This window comes from Rattus norvegicus, chromosome 3 (genome assembly GCF_036323735.1).
Source record: "Rattus norvegicus strain BN/NHsdMcwi chromosome 3, GRCr8, whole genome shotgun sequence".
NCBI classification, from domain to species: Eukaryota; Metazoa; Chordata; class Mammalia; order Rodentia; family Muridae; genus Rattus; species Rattus norvegicus.
Genome location: NC_086021.1, coordinates 180,014,444 through 180,038,247, shown reverse-complemented (window position 1 = coordinate 180,038,247; position 23,804 = coordinate 180,014,444). Strand labels below are relative to the sequence as shown.

At 44.9% G+C, this 23,804-nt stretch overlaps 1 protein-coding gene across 3 annotated transcripts in view; it reads right to left on the bottom strand.

Moving 5' to 3' along the window:
- Positions 1–23,804, bottom strand: part of Dok5 (docking protein 5) — a 136,916-nt gene that overhangs the window by 33,087 nt on the left and 80,025 nt on the right. For 2 of the 3 annotated variants that reach the window (XM_006235673.5, NM_001109344.2), the window contains exons 3-5: positions 10,311–10,425; positions 10,071–10,190; positions 7,234–7,423 (exon numbers count right to left, since the gene is read on the bottom strand). In XM_006235673.5, the coding sequence (XP_006235735.1) occupies positions 7,234–7,423; positions 10,071–10,190; positions 10,311–10,425 (425 nt within the window). Of the gene's footprint in view, positions 1–3,220; positions 3,312–7,233; positions 7,424–10,070; positions 10,191–10,310; positions 10,426–23,804 lie in introns of all 3 variants that reach the window. The other variant, XM_063284407.1, reaches the window with a different exon arrangement.

Below are 23,804 nucleotides of genomic sequence, written 5' to 3'. Positions count from 1 at the left end.
GTGACTGATGTCAAACATTGAGAAGATCTGCCTCAGACCACAAAAATCCAGAAACAAACTAATAAAGGGAGCTGGCCAGGCACCATTAGGCAAAAACAAAACAAACCCTTTTAAATTACATATATTTTAGTACATATGCATATGGAAATATACTTAATTACTATGAACACTTTAATTTAAAAATATTTATTTTATGTGTATGAGGGTTTTGGTTGCTTGTGTGTCTGTGCACCAATGCATGGCTGGTACCCGTGGAGGTCAGGAGAGGGCACCGGATCCGCCAGAACTGGAGTTGCAGACTGTTATGAGCCACCATGTAGGTTATGATTGTCAACCCTGAGTTCTCTGCAAGAGCAGCCAGTACTTCTAGCCGCTGAGCCTTCACTCCGGCCCCTACTATCCCTCTTTTAAAAAATTTGAACAATACCGTATGCAGCCTCACTGCAAAGGGCTCTAGCATGGATATATATTCGACACTGGTGAGACTTTGTATCTGTTTGTCTGCGCTACAGGATCTGATTCTCCGAAGCCCCCTCTTTCTACCTCAGAACCTCTTCCTGAGAGTGTGATCACAGCCTCACTTAATGCTTAAGTTGTGTTCGTGTCTGAAGAACTGTGTAACACAATAAAGAAGCCAAGGAAGTCTCTAATTCAAGTTGTTGTTATTTCAAAGGCTTGTTCAGGATCTGTAATAACACCATAGAACAAGGAAATATATGTCAGTCCAAGTCTTCATAGTTAGCCCAGTACCACAGCTCTGTGGTAAGGCCTAATAACGGCAAATATTGCTTATATTGTGTCATAAATATAAAAAGAAAAAATGTCATAAATTTATGAGGAAAGGGGAAATGGGGTGCTGGGAGAGAGGAGAGAGAGAGTTTGGTGTCGATCAGTTAAGCTCAAGAAGTTAACGTCAATGAAGCCAATTTTGGAATTTTAATCACTGCGTTGTACCCATCCAATAAAGTGCTAAAGGTAAGCTCCAGGACACTCTTGAGTGACATTTGTTTCTTGAAGACATCTATTGCCACAGCAAACTCCACTCTCAGCTCCTTTGCACGTAAGCCACCATAAATCCTTGATCTGGCTTCCTTGCACAAAGTTCTATCAGGTTTTGTGACCTTTTCCATATCTTCCCCCACTCCCCACAAACACAAGTATATGGATTTGTATCATTAGGAGGAAGAATTAACCTCAACTGACTCTTTAAGGGGAAGAAGTCACCTACTGTTTCCCCTTTCCCTTGAGGACAAGAAGGCACTATCACTCTGAAGCTCCTGGAGGATGGTTGAGATGTTCCAGGGGACTATGACGGCTTGTTTCGTTTTGACTAAGACTCATGGTAGGAAATGTAGTTTCAGTTATTACTGGATCTATACATCTATTGATTGATCATAGATCAGCCCCCGTGCTAATTCTCCTTCCTGTTCTTCATATTCAATGCTCACATGACAGTAAAGAATGCCCTGCTCACAGGACGGTGGCGAGTGTGATGCCCACGGGACAATGCTCTCTCTACAACACCACTCAACTGGCAAAAGTTTAAAGAACAAGTGGCCTTTTGGACAATGCCTGAATTTTTTACTTGTTTATATTGAGAAATGGGGTGTCGTCATCTCATTCTGTCCTCCAAGTCAACATGTACTCAAGGATGAGTTCAAACTGCTGATCTATCTACCCCCTCCACCTCCCGAGTGCTGGGTTTATAGGAGCGAGTCACGATGCCCAATGTCAGCAAGTGGTTGGGTACAAACCCATGGCTTTGTGCAGTAAGCCTTCTACCAACTGAGCTATATCCCAGCCCCATCCAATGTCTCCTTTCAAAAAACATAATACAGATATTTTCTTTAGGTATCATTTCAATCTTTTAGGCGCTGGGATCAAAAACAAAGCACCAGAAGGTATCAAAATGGCTACGGCATCAAGGCTTCATTCTAGGCTTGCTTTTATGTCTCTCAGTAAAACAGACACAAGGCCCGGCCTCTGGTTTGAATGTTGAGATTTTCTTGTCCGCTTACTACAGGATGAGTGTCCTTTGATTGTACCGCATGGCCCACACAGTTGGGAACGGACAAAACCTAGCCTTCTCACATGATTTCCTTCCAGGCCTCTTCTAATCCTGGCCTGCCAGCCCTCCTATCCTGCTTGCTTTGTCTGACTGATTGGCTTAGAGCTGCTCCATCAGCACCCTCTCAGCGCATTAAAATGTTGCTGTAGGCCTTGACAAAACAGCACAGTGGGGGAAGGGCACAAGGCAATAAAAAGAAAAACACATCAATCAGACTAATGGCTGTACATAACCCAGCAGGGCAGTGCAGGGCTGGTCAGCTCTTCAGAAAACACAGGAGAAAAACTTCCTCAGGGGCTCATGCATGGAAGAACAGGGAAGGCAAAAGAAGCAGATGTGTCGGTAACTTGTGTCTCCCTTCCTCCTTTCTCTTCACCCATTGGTTTTAGTTCGGATGCTCTTGGAAGGATCTCTCATCGCATCTTTACCCCAGAGGGGAGGTGAGGACCACATCCCAGAACAACGTCACGGATGCCAGTCTGAAGATGGTGGGGATGGAACATGTCTGGGGGAAGAGCCCGAACACACCCTTGGGATCAGAAGGTGAGAGCCAGCCCTTGGCCTGAACTCACACTTGGGATCAGAAGTGAGACCGGTCCTGAGGATGACTTTCGCTCAGAGCATTTGATCACAGTGTGAGGAAAACTAGGACACCACCATTCCCGTTTTCTGGTGCAAGAAGAGGCTCTCGTTTCTCCTGAGCAGGTCTGCGTGTGAGACCCAGCATCCTATTTGAACTCCTCTGTTCAACATAGTGAAAAAGGAGATACACTGTCCACTTCCTTTTTCTTCCTTGATAATAAGAAATGAACCTACAGTCCAACACAGAGAAAGCTCGGTGGCTTGGGCCACCAGTCGTGAGTATCCCGGAGACATCAACATGGTTTTGATTTTTCTTATAGGCTCTTCAGTTAGAAGAGAGTGCAACTTCTCTGTACAGGGAGAGCTCACCGATGAGCCTGCATTTAGCGTGAGCTATGTGAAAAGTTACTAATTCTCCTAGTCTGTTCAGATGGCCTCACACCCCAAGCAAGAACCCCTCTCCTAGGTTTAAGGGAGGCATCTGTGCATAAAATACTCAAGTTTCCACCTTTCTCGGAATACCTAAAATTCCTTTTTAAATGATGTCAAAGGCCTAAGACCCCCCCTCACCTCTTTCTCTCTCTTGTCAGTGAAGAAAAGCATTCACGTGTGGAAATTATTTAGCACAGTCTGCCAAATGTCTCCTGAGCCTCCCTCACTCCTGCAGAGGCGAAACCCAGGGTATTAATTTAAATCGGAGCCTGACACTGAAGCATGTGAAGCCAGCAGCCAGCTCCAAACAGAAAAGGGAAGCTACTGGACACCCGCCACCCTCCTCTGAACAGCGCTCTTCCGGAAAGGTTCCATGGGGACGGAGCTGCCCCAAGAACACTCTGCCAGTTGGATCTTCCCACTGGAAACTCCAGCCTCTGACAGGTTGATGGGCACACGTGAGATGTCAGAGCTCCAAGGCAGAGGAAGTGGCAGGCTAAAGACAGACACCTCAGACAAGAGAAGCAGCATAGCTTTAGGTCTCTAAGATACGTTGACTGTTATTTTTTTATTGCTGGGGGGAAATCTTTGTGCAATTACAGTTACTGCGATGTTTATGCTTCTACTTCTGATTTCTGCAAGGGAAAAAATAGCAAGAGGGTGGAGTCAATCTATCCTGGGAGATGAAAGGGAGACATATAGGTAGAAGGTCCCAGAGGCTTAGCCTCACCTCCTGCACCTACCTACACATACTACACACACACACACACATACACACACATACACAGACAGACACACAGGCATACACACACACTGACACACACACATACACATACTACACACACACATACACACACTGACACACACATACACATACACACACATAGACACACATGTATACACATAGACACATACACCAACACACACACATACACATACACACACACATACACATACACCGACACACACACATATACACAGACACACACATACATACACACGCACATACACACACAGACACACATACATACTACCTCAGACTTACACATTCACATGCACATCACATACACATAGTACCATAGACACACACACATATGCATACACATAGTACCATAGACATACACATGCACATACATATCACATATGCATACACACATGCATACTCATATATATATGCATACATTTATATATACTACCACAGACACACACATGCACTTCACATTCACACATAAAAACATCACATACACATCACATACACATACATATAGTACCATAGACACACACATGCACACACATATCACATATATACACTCATACACATACACATACTACCTCAGACACACATGTACATACTACCACAGACACACACATGCACTTCACATTCACATGCAAACACATCACATACACATCCAACCGCAAACACACACGTGAGCAAACTGACCTCCTTGGTCTCCTTCTTACTTAGAATAAATGAATACCGTGTTGGACACACTTTGTGGTTTGGAAACCTTGCCTCTTTTCCCTTTCAAAGGCAACCAGCCCAGTGTTGGACTCTGCTTTGGGAGACTTTCCCCACTCTGTTCCCATCCTGAGAGCTTTGCAGACTGTGCTTAGCACAGAGCTGGATCATATTGGATGTAATGGTCTATGTGTTCTGGGTATCCTTCTCTCTCCCATTGGCTCGTGCCTGCAAAGACTCCAAAGTTCCCAGAAGTCACCAGGACATCCGAGAAAGAGACAAGCTAGAAGAAGCAAGGCTCTCCAGTGAAACAGTTTTATCAACGAATCAAGCCATGCCCAGTCATCTCTACTCCTAGACTCTAAGTCATGACAGACAATGTCTTTGCTTTGTCACTTAGGGTTGATTCAGCTGCCTTCTAGTTTCTGCGCTCTGTCCCAGGGGTTCCTTCTTGTGCCTCTATTTAATCCTTACACCACTGTTAGATGAGGTGAGCACTATGCTGTCCCTGTGTGCAGACGGCCATTGAAGCTTAACTCCCATTGTTCCTAGATCCAGGACACAGAAGAAACGAATTTTATTTCCCACCTCCAATTCGCCGTGTGAAAGCAGTGTGTCTGGTGCGAGCCTCACCTCTGCTTGCTTCTGAAAGTGAGGGGGGTTGGACCTAGTATTAGTTATTACGGAACTGCTTTGTCTCGTAGGTCTCCAAAGATAACCAAGGAGGGAATTACCTTGACTAATAAAATAAGGCAGATATGAAAGCGCCACACTTGGGGGAACACAAATGGTCTTATTATCTAGCTCCGTGATGGTAATAATACAATTCCATCTCTATTTGCATTTCAGTGGAGTAGTGGTATTTATTACCCGGTGTTCCTCCCTTCCTGCATTGCGAAAGCCCCCACCCTGCCCAGAAGTCCTAACAGAATGTAAGGAGACGCCAGAGGAAGCGTGCCATCCATCCAGGCAAGTTCTTAGTTTCCCGTAAGAACTTCCCTCTGGAAAACTACTGTTTCCCACACAGTAGACTGGTCATGGACGTAAAGGAGTCCCAATCTCAATGGGAAGGTTTTATCTTCTAAGGACCTTCGTTTCCCAGGAGAGTCGACAACTCACTTCTATGTCCTTGAAAGTAAAACATCCCATGTGTGTGTACTGAACCTCTCTGATCCTAGTACTTGGGAGTGGGAGGTAGAAAGACCAAACATTCAAATTTGAGGGTAGACTGGGCTACATGATACACCATTTCAAAAGCAATAAGAAAACTAACAACAAAACAAAAACGAAAGAAAGCAGACCGAAGAAGAACTACATAATGGGAGAGAGGGAGTGTTTTTAATTCTTAGACCACTGATGAAAACATTAAATCAATCCTCCTTCCGAAAAGTAGATTTTACTGACTCAGCCTCCACTTGCGATGAGGTAAAATGGCTGACTTGGAGGGAGCACTACTCCCACATGATCACATGAGCTGGAGGACCGGAGAGTGATCAGAACTTCTTATTTTTTGCTGTCTTTAAATCAATATTGCTTCCTGTACAGGAACTGTCAGCTCTAGCCAGCTGTCTTCAGTGCTTTAAGTGGTCACTTCAGAGTAATTTTAACGCACATCGGGGGCTCATGTTTCACTTTTAATATAATATTTAATTAATTATTTGAGGGTTTCATTCAATGTTTTTTGATCCTACTCCTCCCCTACTCCTCCCCATGTCCTCCCGGATTCATGCCTATCTTCCTATCTCCCAACCTACACTCAGTTTTCCTCCAATGTGCTTGATGTTTGGTTTTTTTTAAATAACCCACTAACCAACTGTGCTGTTTATACGTTCATGGGTGTAAGGCCATCCACTGGAGGAGGGTCCACCTACCACACCCTTAAAGAAAACTGACTCTACCACCCACAAAGCCACGAACTACCTACAATTCCTCAGTCATGGGTCAGGTTTGTGAAGCCCTCCCTACCCTATGCTAGAGTGTTGAAAAGTTGGATGGGCTCCTATTTCTTAAAACTCAAGTCACTTGAAAATTCAAAACACAAAAGGTGGCTGTTTTGTGCCTTTACAAGGAACCTAAAATCTTGGAGGAAGAGTCGGAGTGGGGAGGTAAAAATGAATCAGTGACCAGCAGGATCTCTTTGCGGGCCTTGGTTTACCGGATTGGAACTGCATTCTCTTCACTCCTGCATTTGCCTCTAAGAGGAATAACTGAGAGCCCCAAGAAGGTTCTCTGGACTCCCAACAACTAAGATTTAGGACAAAGCATGCCAGCATTCCAGCCATTGGTTGAACGGGGGAGTTGCTGCGATGGACCTCAGTTAGCTGCAGAAATGTCTGTGGTACGTATGATCTACCCTGTTAGTTCCCACAGAGAACTACTGAATTACAACCAGGAGATGTGCAAGCAACAGGAAGCTGGCCTCTAGGTAGCCTATCCCAGCCCGTGGTACAGTTTACCAGCTCAGCCTCAGCGTGTGGGGAAGTCATCAAATGGAGTAACGAAATTCGTGTCATATCTCCGAAGAGTTAGAATCCTCCCCGGGATGGAAGGGGATGCCAGGTACCGGAACACTGCACCATAAAACATCGGTTTACGAATTTTCCAACGTGTTCTTCTGGCCTGGTCGCCATGATCTGAATCTGGAGGAGGTAAGCAGACACTGGGAAAGGACATATGAAAGCCATGAACTCACCTCCCTGCCTCAAAAGTGAACCACGTGGTGTCACGTCCATACCGCCGCAGGGCACTTAGCGGCCAAGAGATGAGTTTAACTCTGGGATTCTGGATGTCCCAAAGACAGATGTACTCATATGTAATCTGCAAGGCACATTCGCCATGTACATCTAAGTTAGGAGATGGCATCAAATACACATTGAATCTCTCTGGGAGAAAAACAAAACGTTAGTCTAAAATCCCCAGAAATGAAAGAGCAAAAAGACATCTCAGGAACACAAAAGCATTAAAAAAAAAACTTTGTACATGCTAGGGTTTGGTGGAGCGTTCAGGAAGATAAAAGTTATAAATGAACCGTCATGGAAAAATGAGTTTTTAAATGCAGGTGCTATTACGCATCGTAATGAATGATACACTCTGGGCGTCAACAGGCGCTAAACACTATTTACATGAGCGAAGATCATTTGTAGACCTTTTCAATTTGCATCGTGGAAAAAAAAAACTGTGTGCCAATCAAGGACCAGAGCCATGAAACCGCTAAAAGCAAATTTTCCCCTGCCGAGTACACATTAATTACACCTACACTTCTGTACTCACAAAAGGTGCAGGTGCAGAGGGCTGTGTCTGTGACTTGTGGTCCTAAAGTAATGCTGGTCAGCTTATGGCTCTGTGATCAGTTCAATAAAGCTGTGCCCCAATTATTTAAACCACGGGTCCACAGTAACAGCGTGTGCTTGTGAAGATTTGTCAAGGGATGTACTTGGACTTTGAACAGAGAACTTTGCTTCCCGGGTGACCGTTGAACGTGTCACCAGGACAGTGATAACTAATTTAGCTGGTGATCGTAAACAAGACGTCACCTGCACACGCTTACACTGCTTTTATTGTTGCTATTCAGGAAATTCATTAACATAAAAAGCTACAGAGTAAAAAAGTCTCTGAATGAAATGTGAGCACAAGTACTACGGCACCTGCAAGCACGATTCTGTCCGTCCATTCATCTGACATCTGACAAGATAGTATGATGCTAATGATTTTATATAAGAATGCTCTAACTAGCTGTCCCATAATAACAATCGTCATCGGAATCTCTACATTTAATCTGAAGTCGGTGAAAAGTAATTCAAGATTGTGCTCGAGAATGGGCTCAGGTGCCTGCTATCTAAGTTTTTAGACCAAATGTTGAGGGCTTCCTAGAAGCTATCATGAGACACATACGTCCCTTGAGAGTTCTGGACCCAGGAATACAAAATTGTTTTCACTAAGTAAGAGGTAAAGGGAATCATCGTTAATGGATTCTCTCAGAGGCCAATTGATTTGCTATAAGATAAATTAGTGGGGCTGGGGCCAGAGAGACCATTGGGAGAGTGCTTGCCTAGCATGCTTTTGGAGAGAAACCATTTTAATTGTACCCATTTGAACTCCTACAAAATAAGACTATAAAATACTTTCAAGGAAATACTGGAGTTTTGTAAGAACCCACAATAAAAGAAACCCCAAGCCTGCAGAGCTGGCTGCGGAAAAGGAAACCTTAGGCGTGGATCTTAATTTGAATGTCAGCACTGGGCATCTCTACTATGCCACAGGCACAGATGTCTGAAGGCTAAGTGCTGACCTGGCCACTCCAGACAATAATGGCAACCAAGCCCTGCCGTGCTTCCCAAGCCCAAGACCGTGTCCCCACGGCTCTGACTGTCTCCCCTTTGTCCAGCACCACAGTGACTGACTGAACCACAGAAGAAAGGTCTGGGGTGGGATGAATCACCTTGGGAAGTGACTTCCCCTCTCTGCAGCTCCCATTCCCAATCTAACAAGGGGCTCCTCTGTATGAGCTAACGCTTCCAGGCCTTGGTCAACAACAGTTGCATGGTGACAGACTGTGGTAGGTACACTCAGAGCAGGCAGAGACTATAAATGTGCCACGAAGACGCAGATCTCTGGCTGGGAGGGAGCACGGTTTTAACTAACAACTAGAGTATGCACGAAGACGACCAGTGCAATTCCACCTCTGTTGTGTCTGCCATCAATCCCGGGTGACCCCGAGCCCCCACCGCTCTGACAAGAGCATAGATCAAGTCAGGCTTTGAAGCAGAGCCCTGGGATCCAATCTCCCCCCAGCCACTAGGCTGAGCTATTTGGAGATGAAGCAATTATTCTCGCCTCATACTATGAATGAACATTGATTTTTGCTAAAAACATTCATGAATATTTTGGTCGTTATTATTTTAAAAGATTTATTCCTAGATGCTGTGTTGAGCTGAGTTGGCTCAGGGGTTGGATTTTACTTTTAAATCACAGTTTTTAAGTGAGTTTAAACTTGATGAAATATTCAGGGTTGGGGCTAAAGTCTATTAAAGATGTTGGACGGTGTTCAAACATGTTTTAAGTGAAAAAAAGCAAGGTGGAAATTATCACACGTTAGAGTCTGTACATAGTAAACGGAGACCTACTAATATAGCCTGGATTCAAACACTCACACTTACTACATTTGGAACCAGGTGTTTAGCCCATCTATAAAATGGGGGAAGTCCTACCACCAGTCCTACCACCTATGGAGTGGGACTCCCAGGCATAGGTTGAATATTCATAAACACCTTCCATTCTGCTGACACACCTTGTAGTCCTCAGCACTCCTGACTGAAACCATTAATGTGGGTGCTTTTTTTTTCTCTATTGCAGATTAGAGAACGTTTGAGGGAGACGTCGGCTGCGTCGTTAACACAGACGGCTATTATAGCTTCTTCGTGCACTTTTCTAGCTCAGAATGTACAGGATGAGGATGCCCCGTGAGTCATCATACGGGAGCAGCGAAGCAGTTTAGGGGAGAGATGGGAGATGAAACCTTTGCGTACATACCGCTCTGTTCTCGTTCCACCCCAGTGGCCAATAAGTCAGGTTCTCCGAGGCTGATGTCATTGATTCTGGTCCCCACACACTCTATCTGGAGAACCTTGCACCATTCGTCTGCCTCAAGATCTGTGGGAAAGGCAGAAGCAAAACAAAGAAGACAAAAACCCCCACCGAGATCTAGTATCCTCTATCCCGGTACTCAAAGATAAAGACCAAAGACCCCTACCCGACTCGCCTCAGACAAACCTGATTCACAAGCAAAGGTCTTCGAGGTGTCATCATTGAAATAAATCCCTATAGCATGTTTCTTGGTGCTCTTTGGCAACCGGGCTACGTTTTTCACATTGTTGAGTTCTGTAACCTGAAAGGAAAAAGAAAATGACTTGGAAGTCTGGTCATGTGTCCTGCACGAACACTTCCCGCCCACGTAGGCGCAGTGAGCTCATCACCCCTGAGCCCAGCGTCCCAAGAGCATATCTGCAGATACGAACATTAAGCATGACTTGGGAGGATGGAACCCAAGGTAGGAGGTCCAGTCAGTCCATCACTAAGTTACCCCATCAGAGGTGAAAGGTCAGGGATCTCAGAATCACCCCTGTGGTCAGTAGTCAATCCATGCATCACACCTCAGAGAGCCCCATCACAATCTCTCTGACTTGGAGCTCGTCGGTGCCTGGGGGGGGTCTCAGCTTTAGGATATGAGATCACCACACAGGGCCACCCTGTTCACATCATCATCAAAGATGTCCCGTTAGACACTCCCTGCCCCACCCCCTTCCCCACAATCTTAGCTATAGGCATTTACACAAATCCCTCCCCTCCCAGAGGATATTAACTCATGGTGCCTCCACCGTGGAGGTTCTGCTGGGGTAAGATCCTGTCAAACTCTAGAGGCCTGCCAGCAGGAAGGCTTACGTGGCTTCCTGGTAAGTATTTATTTACAAGATAAATAAGCCTCTCACAGTGGCAGGCTTAAACTCCCCTTAACACCCCCTTAACTGTTATACAAAGGAATATGCCTCCCATCAATCTTGGCCCGCGGTGATGCTGGACCACCTCTTCCATCTATTACCCTAAATTCAATAAATGTCTGGCTTAGGAAATACCCGGGAAGAGAAATAAACACCCTCCGTGGGCACATTAATCTGATCATTTCATTTCCCGGCCTCCTAACCCCCAGTGGCCCTTCTTATAGTATAAATGCAAATTTATCCGCATGAAATGCCGCACAGTGCCCCTCAGAGGCTTCTTTCCCAGCCCAGCATCTCCAGGGACTCTGCAGGACAGGGCTTACCCTCCGTCTGCAACAGACCCTTCAGGACTCACTACACGCAGCTGCTGCTTTGCTGTGTGTGTGCTGAATATTTTCGTGCCGGAACCCAGCCTAGGCCGCTGCCACTTTTGTGTAATTATTTATCTGTTTCCCTACGTCCGCATTAAACCCCGGGAGTCCACTGTGCAAACAGCATGTCATCTTTGCAACCTCCAGGCCTGACTCGGGAGATTTTTATGCACGGAAACAACACCTCCAAGATCTGCAGATCCTTGAATCCAAATGACTGTGGTGACCCTCTGTGTCCTCCACAGCCAACTCTCCTGTGTGTGTCAACCGGTGTCCTCAAGTCAAACTGGACTCTATGCTGTGCAAGAAGAAACCATGTGGCTTCCTAGGCTTAAAGCCTTCTCTCCTCTCCCCCTACTATACTCCAACCACCCTAAAAATCTTAGTTTACATCTCACCTACTCCACGATTCCCTATTGGAAACTCCCCTCCACTATTCAAACTTTCCTAAGCTCTGCAGTGCTGAGCTTTCAGGGCTTCCTTCCTGACCCTCCAGTGGCTACAGGACTTTGGTTCCTATCTTGCCTAAGGGAGAGTCATTTCCTCCTGGCAGGCACTATAATTCTGTCCATTGCTGTTTCCCAGGTCTAACACACAGTGTGTCCGCAGAGAACCGAGGATAATCTGAATGAGTGAATTGCCCGGTGAATGCACACTGCTGACATGGATGCCATTGTATCCAGAGTGAATGCACACTGCTGACATGGGCGCCACCGTGTCCACAATTCCAAGACCTCAGACACATGGGACCTTTACAAAGTCAGTTCCTCATATGGGCCAGGCTCGAGAGGGTTCTCTCAGTTCTCCAAGGTCGTAGTATGAGTGTTTATGAAGGCATGACCAGTTTGTGCAAAAAATAGCAACTGCAGCTTCCTCCTCCCACAGCCAGAGGCTGCTCCCCCACAGAGACCTCCAGACCAGCCAACTCTTCCCCCTGTGCAGTGCCTAATAGACACAGTGAGGTTCTGGGTTGCTGAGGTAGCCAGAACCCCACCTGATTCCACACTGCATGTGTGTCTGTTTGTCTGCAATTTCTTCACTCCATCACTGCCCCTCATGAGGATTTTGTGCCACTGACCTTGTTTGTCCTCTGGTCTGAAGTCACTCAACACATGGGCTCTATGAGCAAAAGACTAGACTCATCTACAGACGTATCATGGAACTCAGACATCATAATTCCCTTCTCTAAGCTGCCATACGTGGGACTTGAAGCACTAGCTGAGTTTCTGTTATGCTAATCCCTATCTCTCCAGCTCTGGGGGACTGGTGGATAGCACCAGATGATTAGACCCCGGGGAGCACACACTGAACCTCCCAGAAGCCCCGACCTGGGTTCAGTCTTTCCAGATGTGTTCCTGTTTGATCTTCATAAAAGTCTTGGAGATAGATGTTAATATCATTGGATTTTTCTGATGGGGAAACTGAGGCCCAAGAAGGTTAAAATCACACAACCAAGTGCCTGGCTCAAACTGGCAGGAGTGAGTGGTGTGGAGCAGAGTAGATGGGAACCTGTCACCTCAGCTGAACACTGACGAACACATCAAGGCTCTCAGCCTCCAGGGCTCCCCTTCTGCTGGAAGGTGCCAGTCTTTTTAACATGACCCGTTGCCTTTGGGACACGGGTAGGGCGTGCGTGGGCTGGGCTTTAGGCCAGCCCGCCACTGAGACGTGACTTAAGGGAAGTTTGAAAAACAGCTAGGACTGTGAAATATGTCGCTTCATTACATATCCATTAAGGGGCCAAGAGGAAGACATAAGTCACCGGAAACAGCCGGGAAATGCGGGAGAATTGCATGAGTCAGAACCCAATTACCCGCTCTGGAAATTGGTTTTGGTAATAAGCAAAGCAACACCCCCGTTCACTGCTCCAGGGAGGAGAGTGAGCGCTCGAGGGGCAGGCAGGGGCAGGCCTGACAAAGGACAACTGGCTTCCAAAGCCCTTGTGTATGCCAAGCTCAGAACTGCACTCTACTGAGCACGTGCACACTCCCATACGTGTACACACACACACACACACACACACACACACACACACACACCCCAACAAGCCTCACTTTCAAAAGACTTGCAGTCTGGACAAACTCATGCAAGACCCTTGATCGACGTACACGCCAAAGACCGTGACTACCCTCCACAGGCACCTCTGTGTGGTGGGAGAGCTTTGCAAATTTCATTTCATTCTACAAATGACAACCCAGGAACAGAATGGATGAACGGATGAGCTTCAGTGCCTTTTACAAACAAATGATAGGCATGGGTTGTTTTGTTTGTTTGTTTGTTTTGTTTTTTGTAGCAAGGGTGAGTTTCGATGAGGTCTCGGAGCTTCGCTAGATATAACTGCTTTTTGGGATGGAGGGGCCAGACTTGTACCCAAGCAACAGAGGTGAGTCTCACAGATTGATTTAGCGACCTGAGCGAGGATGGGCAACAGAGCTTGCACTGGCGATATGACTCATTCGGATAACCTCCAACTTGACGTCCTTTGCGGTCTAGTAGCTTCTTTCCCGCTGCTGTGATAGGATACCCTGACAGAAGCCATCTAAATGAGAAAGGACTTGTTTTGGCTCATGATTACAGAAGGGACACTGACCACCATGGTAGGAAGGTATGGGGCAGGGAGAATGACATCATCCCATAGCATTGCTTGGAAGTCTAGAATCAGAGAAACAACAGGAAGTATGACCAGTCCGTTGAACCTCAAAGCCCACCCCCCAAGGGACGAACTTCCTCCAGAAAGACTGCACATTCCGAATGCTCCATAACAGGGGGTGATCAATCCCTGTTAGATGAGTCCTTAGAGGAAGGTTACCAAACTATACACTGGGCTCTCCCCAGAACAGACACCGGGCCCCACAGACTGAGTAAATGCTCTCTGGGTTAACCAGCATCAGCCTCCACAGACTGTGAGTAAACGGGATGTGTAGGCTGTGACTGCAGGTAAGTCATTTTTCTCCCGTCACAGCTTCCCATCCCCTCCTGTGCACAGCGCCATGACTCATCCTAATACCTAATCCAAAACAGGGTTAAATTCCCTCTGTTTCCCACACTTCTCTCTGATCTGAAGCCATAATGTTTATCCTGACAGTCTTCCCTAACAGAACGCTATCTCCAATCTGCCAAAACCTTTACAGATTACTGAGGCTATGAACACACATATCTGATAAGCCCCCTGCTATAACTAATGCTCAGTCATTCCCACTGCAGATAAAGCACAAGCTTAGAGAGCAAAGCCACTGTGTGTGTGTGTGTGCATGTGTGCGTGTGCATGTGTGTTTGTGTGTGTGTGCTCATTTGTTTGTGCTTATGTGTGAATGTGTGTGTGCATGCATATGTGTGTGTGCGTGTGTGTGTGCTCATGTGTTTGTGTTTGTGTGTGCGTGTGTGTGTGCATGTGTGCATCTGTGTGTGCATGTGCATGTGTGTGTGTGCATTTATGTGTGGGTGTGTGCGTGGGAGTATGTGCTTGTGAGTGCATGCTCTTGTGTTTGTGCTTGTGTGTGCATATGTGTGTGTACTCGCGTGTGTGTGCTTGTGTGTTTGTGTTTGTGTGTGCGTGTGTGCACCTGTGTGTGCATGTGCATGTATGTGTGTGTGTGCATTTATGTGTGGGTATGTGCATGTGTGTGTGTGCTTGTATGTGTGTGTCAGTGTATGTAAGCTTGTGTGTGTATGTGTGTGTGTGTGTGTGTGTGCGCGCGCACGTGCACAGGCATGCTGTGGTACATTCTCCACTCAAACTTTTTGATTGCATTTTTTCCTCACTATTTTGTGACTCCAGGTTAGAGTGTGGGAATCCAAGAAGAATTTCAAGTTTTAAGGGAAAATTTGAGGTCATCTATAAATGCCATATTCCTCTGGGGGTGGGGGGTGGGGCAGCTACTCACTTAAAGCTGCTAAATTCGATTAGCATGCAGGAAAGATTCGCCCATCACCCATAAAAACCACTTTTGAAGGAGACAGAACAGAAACTTGCTGTGAGCTGCTGGCAAGGATAAAGCAAATAAATAACGGAGCCCAACATCTCTCTTCCTCCCACAAAACACCAGGACGGAGCATACGGAACATATGAGCCAATCCACTTTCCAGAAATCAAGAAACCAGGCAGGGGCTTCAGGTCTCAGTAGGGTGCATGAAAGCTCTTGAGAAAGCAAACCTGAGGCACCGTATCTTCTCCCACCAGCTCAGTAGAGGAGAGTGAAGAAAACACCCAGCCCACACCTGCTGCCCCTTGCACAGAAGACAGACAGAAGACTGAATGAAACAAAGATCGGACGTGATGCTCTGTCTTTTATGAGAGAAACAGGAGGGACTGACTTCCGGTGTCTTGCCAACTCGGTTCCCTAACAGAGCCTAGCAGAAGACTTGAGAGGGCACTGGAAACAAGGGAAGAGGGCAGTGAATTCTAAATGTAAAGCTCCTTCAGTGTGGCAGTCAGACACAAACAAGTGCCAGCAGTCACAGGCTCGAAAAAGTGAAGTGCTTCTCAGGCTAGAACTCAAGTGCGCAAGATCGCAGGACAGGCATCATCACAGAGAAGGTTTAAAAGGCCCTCAGGATCTCCAGCCTGGTCTTTTTCTACCTGAGGGCTGCCTGTCAGGATGAGAGAAAGGTGGCTGTTTTCCTCCAATGTGCTGACCCTAACGTGAAGCTCCAAGGCATGGAAAGAAAGAAGGAAACAGATGCCGGTCAAAGGTACTCACCCCACCCCTGAAAATTGATGCTAAAGAGACAGAGGTATATGGATTGCATGATACTTTACATGTGCTGAGTGCACTGGGTGGGTGGGGGCAGAACAATTCATGAGCCAAAAAAAAAAAAAAATCAACGAAAAACAAAGGAACTGAGAGAAACGTTAGAATTTGGGGAAATAACAACTGAATGGAGAAATTCACCAGTGAGGACATACTGGATATGTTCTGTCAACTTGAACCAAACTGGAGTCAACTGCAAGAGAAAACCTTAGCAAGAGAAAATCACCACCATTAGATCAGCCTGTGGGTGAGTCTGTTGGGGTATTTTCTTTATTAATGATTAATATGGGGTGCCCAACCCACTGGAGGTGATGCTCCCCTTGGGCTAGCAGTCCTAGAAAGCAGCCCAAAAGCTGTCTGGAGAAGCCAGCCATGGAGAGCAAGCAAGCAAGAAGCACTGCCTCCAGGTCCCTGCCTTGAGCCTTGCTCCATGTTCTCCTGACGATGGGCTGTCACCTTTAACCCAAATAAACATTTTCCTCAACCAGGTCTCCTTGGTCAGTGTTTGATGACAACCACAGAGGCACAAGCTGGAGCAGAAGCTTGGCACAAACATGATGGAGAAGACAGAAGGCTCAGTCTCAGCCTGGGTCACTAGAAAGGATCCAACTAGACTGTGAGGTGCCATCGCCCAGACCAACACGTACACTTAACAAGTTCCAGAAATCAAAAGGAAGGGACTGAGAAATTTACCCGCAGAATGACCCGAACCTCCTCAGTGTGTGGAGAAGGCAACGGACATCCAGAGAAAGGTTAGTCCAGAGGAAGCTAACTAGCGTGGATACTAAGAAACCCTCAGAAGAGCACTTGCTAGTGCCCTATTATAATCCCGAAAGCCTAACGACAGGGAGAAAAGTAAACTGGACCGTCCAATACTGGATCACAGTATTTCTCTGGAACTGGAAAAGAACGGATTGATTGACACAGCCCAAAATGAAAAGAACAAACCATCAAGTAGCAACTCTGTATCTGGCAAAAAACGTCCTTCAAAATTACAGGAGAAGCAAAGTCTTCCCTACACAGAAGGTGGAGAGTCCGCCATTGAATTACCTTGCAAGAAATGCTGAAAGGAAACCAAACAGAGACACGAGTGCTTGAGATTTGCTGATAAAGATGCAGATAGACAAACGCACACCACTGTAATAATGCAAGGGTGCATGAATTATTAATTCTGGAATAGAAGCAAAGGAGCAGAGAGCGCTATAACCGTAAAATATATTAATGTGTATGCGACATGAAATGCATTTTTTATACCAGTTTTCTAAAGCAGAAGTTGAAGGAGATAAGACTTACATGGTTTTATAATTGAAGTTGAGTTATTAGGTTAAAGAAAAAGAATTGCAGATAAAATGCTTTCAGCCCCATTATAACTACACGCGCATGCACGTACACCTCATAAGAGATACACAAAAGAACAACAACAATAACAACAAAAACCCACAGATGAGGAAGACAGTAGAAGGTAGCAAGAACAGAGGAGACACTGACACACAAAAGACCGCAGAATGGCAATTACGTCTTACATGCTGGTAACTTCTTGAAAATGTAAATATATTAAACTCCCTGATCAGAAGCATGGAGCATGGATTAATGATCAATGCCCAAAGTAAAGAGTCTCCTCATGCTCAAGGACACGGATAACCAGAGACTGAATTCACAAGAGAGCCGATGGCCATCCTTCCAACACATAAGCTTTGACTCAACAAACCATTACAAAACACACTAGATACTGTATGGTCATGAAGCATCGGTTCCTCTCAAATATATCACAGCTATAGATCTAGGCACCTCACAACAGAATAAGGATAAACCTCACTGCAATAATGGGGGTACCTATGTTTAATGACAGACAGGCATAGGACAGAATACTAACAAGGGAGCAGGATGCTTGTACGTCACTGAAGAGCAAATGGCGTTACCAGATACAAACAGAAGCTTCCACCAACAGTAACTGGAAGAACATAGACCTCTTCCTGAGTTTAAAGAGAACATTCTCGAGAACAGACCACAAGTCAACGATTAATGCAAGTACCTGGGAGACTGGGGTAGAAGGATCAACAGGGGTTTGAGGCCAGCGTAAGTGACAGAAATCCTGTGGGGAAAAAAATTCCAAATGCGTAGAAATGAAACACTGCCCTTAAACAAATAACTGTTCAAAACCGAAAACTTAAAAATCTTTTTAGATAAATCAAAACGCAGACACAGCATGCCACACCTGCGTGCCACAGTGGAGACAGTACTAACAGGAAAGAGGGTAGCAGCAATTCCTACAGCAAAAGAAGAGACATCGTCAAACAAAGCAATGTTTTACCACAAAGAACGTAAAAAGGAAGTGGAACAACTAAGCCCAAACTAAACAGATGGGAGAGATAAAAATTACGATAGAAATAAATTCAGTAGTAAATAGAAAAGCAATTTAAAAACCAATGAAACTGAGAGTTGATTTTAAAATATATCAACAGAATTGAAGATTCTTAGACAATGATGGGGGAAAAGCTGTGTGACTGACAGAAAATTTGGTGGGGGAGGATTCTCCTAAAATAAATAAAATCTGAAATGAAAGAGAACACAACTGGTAATACAGAAACAGAAGAGACTTTAAGACACTGCCATGAACAGCTAAATACAAAACACACTACAAAGGTTAGTTATAAAGAAGCAGAAAATCCAAAATCTTGTAGTTAATATAGAAATCCAACCATTGATAACTAATAAAGAAATTTTTGAACAACTAAAGTCCAGAAGTTCTATAAAACATTTAAATAAGATGCAAATTTTCAAAGTCTTTCAAAAGTTGTTGAAGAAGGAACAATCAGATTGCATTTTATGAGATCAGCATTACCCAGTCCTGAAGTCAGACAAGGGCCTTATAAGGAAAGAAACATGAGCTAGTGGACTGTTGGTATTGATGCGAAAATTCTGACAAAATACTAGCAAACTGTCTTTGGCAGTATAATAAAAATATCACATCTCACATATTCGTTACTGAGATTGAATTTACTCCTGGAATTCAAGGATGGTTCAACCTAAGAGAACGAATCAATGTAATACAAAATAAAACACACACACACACACACACACACACACACACACACACACACATCACAATAAATAATCAATAAAGGCATTTGAGAAAACTTTATACTTCTCATAGGTAACTGCAAAAAGTAAACAAGCTACGAATGGAAAGAAATTTTCTCAACATAATGAAAGCCAAGTATGAAAAACCCCATGTACAACAATATGGCCAATGGGGAGAAGCTGGGATCTTACTTCTAGGTTGGTAGAGAATGTGTGTGAACTGTCTACCAGACAAGGGATGAGTACCTGAAACATACCAAGAACATCTACAACTCAGAAATAACGACAGTGAAAGCCAATTTAAAAGTGGGTAAAAAGTTTGAGTGGTCATTTGCCCAAAGAAAATACTGAGTAGAAAACAGGTAATTGAAACATCACTGACCATCATGAAAATGCAAATTGGTGGGTGAGGGGGTCTGTTACCTATCTGGTTGCTCTTTTCATATAATAATGAGATACCTTTGAAGCCTAAACTTTCTCTTCTTTTTCCAGAATATATTTAAGGTCATTAACTCTAGAGATATTTCTCCTGAAATGGAGCCAAAATCTGCAGCCATCAAGAGAGATCAGAAAATTTTACATGACTTACTTGGAAAAAAAATCAATATTAAGACATTTTAAAAGTTTGATTTTGGGGACCCCAATGGAGGAGTTAGAGAAAAGACTGAAGCAGCTGAAGGGGTTTGCAACCCCATAGGAAGAACAACAATATCAACCAACCAGACACCACCAGAGCTCCCAGGGACTAAACCACCAACCAATGAGTACACATGGAGGGACCCATGGCTCCAGCCACATATGTAGCAGAGGATGGCGTTGTCTGGTACCAATAGGAGGAAGAGTCCTTGTTCCTGTGAAGGCTCGTTTCCCCAGTGTAGAGTAATGCCAGGGTGTTTAGGTTGGAGTGAGTGGGTGGGAGTGGGAGCACACTCATAGAACCTGGGGGAGGGGGAGGGGTATGGGAGAGGAGGAAAGGAGATAATATTTGAAATGTAAATACACAAAATATCCAAGAAAAATAAGATTAAAAAAAAAGTTGGGATAAAAAATATTGTGCAGGGGTTGGGAATTTAGCTCAGTGGTAGAGCACTTGCCTAGCAAGTGCAAGGCCCTGAGTTCGGTCCGCAGCTCCGAAAAAAAAAAAAAAAAAGAAAAAAAATATTGTGCAATAAAAATATATCATCGATTACATGTAACCAAAACTGAAAAAAAAAATAAAAAGTTTGATTTTTCTCCATCTGTTGGATGACGTTTACTTTCAAAAGCTGACATAGGCTTATGTTTCATTTGATTTGGGGAGGTAAATGACCATGAGCAAAATCCGAATTCAAAGAAGACAGAAACTCCTTGAAACTTCAGTTGACAAAAGAAAATGATGCCTTTGTAGGAACTTTTCTTGTGCTTAAAGTATTTGTCTAAAGATTGGTGTTGGACAAGGGCTAAGAATGGTTCTCTCTCTCTCTCTCTCTCTCTCTCTCTCTCTCTCTCTCTCTCACACACACACACACACACACACACACACACACACACACACACAGAGAGAGACAGACATTTCAACGAAACCAAAGGCACACTTTGTAGCTTACATCAAACGTTTCTTCAGTCACAGATTGGGTTATTTACTGATAATGGTCCAGTCCTTCTAAACCCTTCCAACTGTTTTCTGATGACTTTAGACTTGGCCACCCAATGTGATTTAGTCAACAGCATGTGAGCTAAGCCACAAGTGAGGGGACCCTGACACGTGTGTGTAGTTGGCTTGCTTCCTCCTCAGTTGCAGCTCTCCAACACCGACCTTCTTCCTCTCCCTTCTTCGTCCCTAGGTCTCAGCAGGCCACAGAATCAAAACTGAGTCAATCTATCCAGCTGTTCTCAGTCTCCCCACGGCCACACAGATCCCTGACCAGACCCCGACAGAACTAAGGCAGAAGATAAATATGTGATACCATAAGCCACCAAGACTTTGGAATTATCTTCATGGCAGATGTGGTTAATACATCCTCTATTTGATTTCCTTGCTGCCAAGACTTTTCGAGTTTTAGTCTCAAATATCACACAAATATTTTTGCGATGAGGTTGCTTCTTCTGTTTAGAAGGCCGGATTCCATATTCAGCTACACAGTAACCAGGGGCTATATTAAAACTTTGGTTATCAGTTCTACTTTGGAAGTTGAGTAACTTCATATGATTTTCTCAAAAGAAACGTCAGTGTACAGAAGAGCTAGTCTAGTTCAGTGAGGAGACAAACCCGGCTGCTAATCTCAGTAGTGGCAGTTTTATATCAAGTTGCCAGGATAAAGGCCACCCATGCAACCACACCACAGAGCCCTGAATGATCTCGAGGGGACGTCCATTCCCAGGGGGATGTAGCATCCTTGGTAGCCACTGTTAAACCAAGTACACAGAGAGAGAGAGATGTACTGAGACCCCACCAAAGTCATGCAAATAGCATTTCATAGGCAGAGGCCTATGAAAATGGACTCCAGTACTCAAACTGGAGCTTCTGGCTTTGGAAAGGCCATTTCTCCTAAACGCAGATAATAGCACACACTTCTAAGGAACAAGTGGATGAAGGAACAGAGGACCGTCTGAAGGCCTCGACGGTTACACACAACTCAGAGTGCAAACACTTCGAAAGCCTGAAGAAAGGAATGCCATTGAGCATTGAACGCTAAGCCACATGTTCAAAAGGCATTATTCCAGCTGAGGATGTAGCTCAGCGGAGGCGAGCAGGCTGAACACTTACAGAGGCTCCACATGTGCAGAGGACCATCCACTGAGCTCTGAAGCATGGTCAGTCTAAAGAGCTAACACCCCTAAAACCAAACCTACTCTCCAGCCCCAGAAGCCACAGCAGCGAAGGCAATGACGAAGTAATAAAAGTACACAGCCCAGGGGTAGGAAAGGGGGCCTATAAAGACAGCCTAAAACATTAATTTCTATTAGAATAGAGTATCAGTCTAAGAACAAAGGTCTCATCAACTCATCAACTAACCACCAACCCCCCGCCCAGCTACTTCTTGAACCTAAAGTGTGCGAAGGAGTTCAGTTTCTCAAAGGCCTTTCTTCCATGGAGACACATTTAACATTGTGGTTTTAAAGCTTAGGACACCACAAGTATATCCTCCCTGTGAGGCCCAGCAAAGGGCACATGGACCAATCACATCTGGTTAAAAACATACAAACAAACAAGCAAACAAAAACATAACTTTGTCATTGCCTGTACTGTTGTTCTGTGAACCTTTAACTGTGTACACACCTCGATAGGTAGCACCTAGACTCATGGAGAAACATAGTCGGTTACCGCCACTCTCTCTTCTCCATGGCCAGTGCTAATTTCCGTTGACCTTAATACCATCGGTTAGTTCCATGTCTTAAAAACAATAAACAAACAAGCGAGCAAACAAAAATTTCCTCCACGTAAATACAATCATGTCCCTTTTTTTTTTTTTTTTTTTTGGCTTCTGCATTCTTTTGTCTCTTCTACTGAGAGGAATCAGGCATGAAGTCAAATACAGGGCAAAGTGTTGGAGACTATTTCTTGAACACAGAACTGGCTTTTTAAAAATGCTATATTATTTACCCCTTAAGAATTTTACTCGTGTATACAACAGACGTTTCCCATGTCCACCTCCATTCTCCCTGCTCCAACTCATCTTAAGTGTTTCCTCATGACTCCGCCCAATTTAATGTCCTCTATAAAAATGTTAACTATAATCCACTGAGTCCTGTTAGTGATGACCATAGGACACTGAAGGATGGGTCAAACCCCAGACTATACCTTAAAGAACCCGTATTCTCCACCCTCGGCAGCATCAACAGTCAATAATTAATTCCCAAGCTACAAGGAAAGCCTCAAGGGTTACCCCCCAACCCCCACCACCACTGCTAAACGTTCACTGGCCTGATCTTGTCAGGTCTTATACAGGCCACCATGGCTGCTCTGATATTACCACAGAGTTCCAATCATGTCTAGAAGACACTGCTTTGTCCCTGTTCTCCACAACCTCTGGCTCATACAGTCCTTCAGCCCCTCCTTGTGGGTGTGGGGTACAGTATAGATGTCCTGTTTGTGGGTGAACACTCCACCATTTGTTCTCAGTATTTCGGACCTGTGGCGAGTCTCACGGTGCTCACTATAAAGAAGCACACAGTTGGGTTATCATACTTAGGCCACACCTCACAGGTTCATTTTACTATAAATGTCGAATGAATTCAAATCCTTGCTTATGACAGCTGTTTGAAGGGCCTACTTCCACACTCTGGTGGTCTTTTTGCCTTTGTAAAATCCTTTGTTTAAAAAGAAATGTAGGCCAAGAGATGGTGGCTCACAAGTTTAATCCTGGTCCTTTGGAGACAGAGGCTTTCTCTTGAGTTCTAGGTCAGCCTGATCTACAGAAGGAGCGCCAAGACACCCAGGTAGCTAGGCCTACATGGTGAAAGAAAGCAGGGTGGGGAGAAGGAAGGAAGGAAGGAAGGAAGGAAGGAAGGAAGGAAGGAGGGAGGGAGGAAGGGAGGAAGGGAGGAAGGGAGGAAGGGAGGGAGGAAGGAAGATCTTCTCTGTTT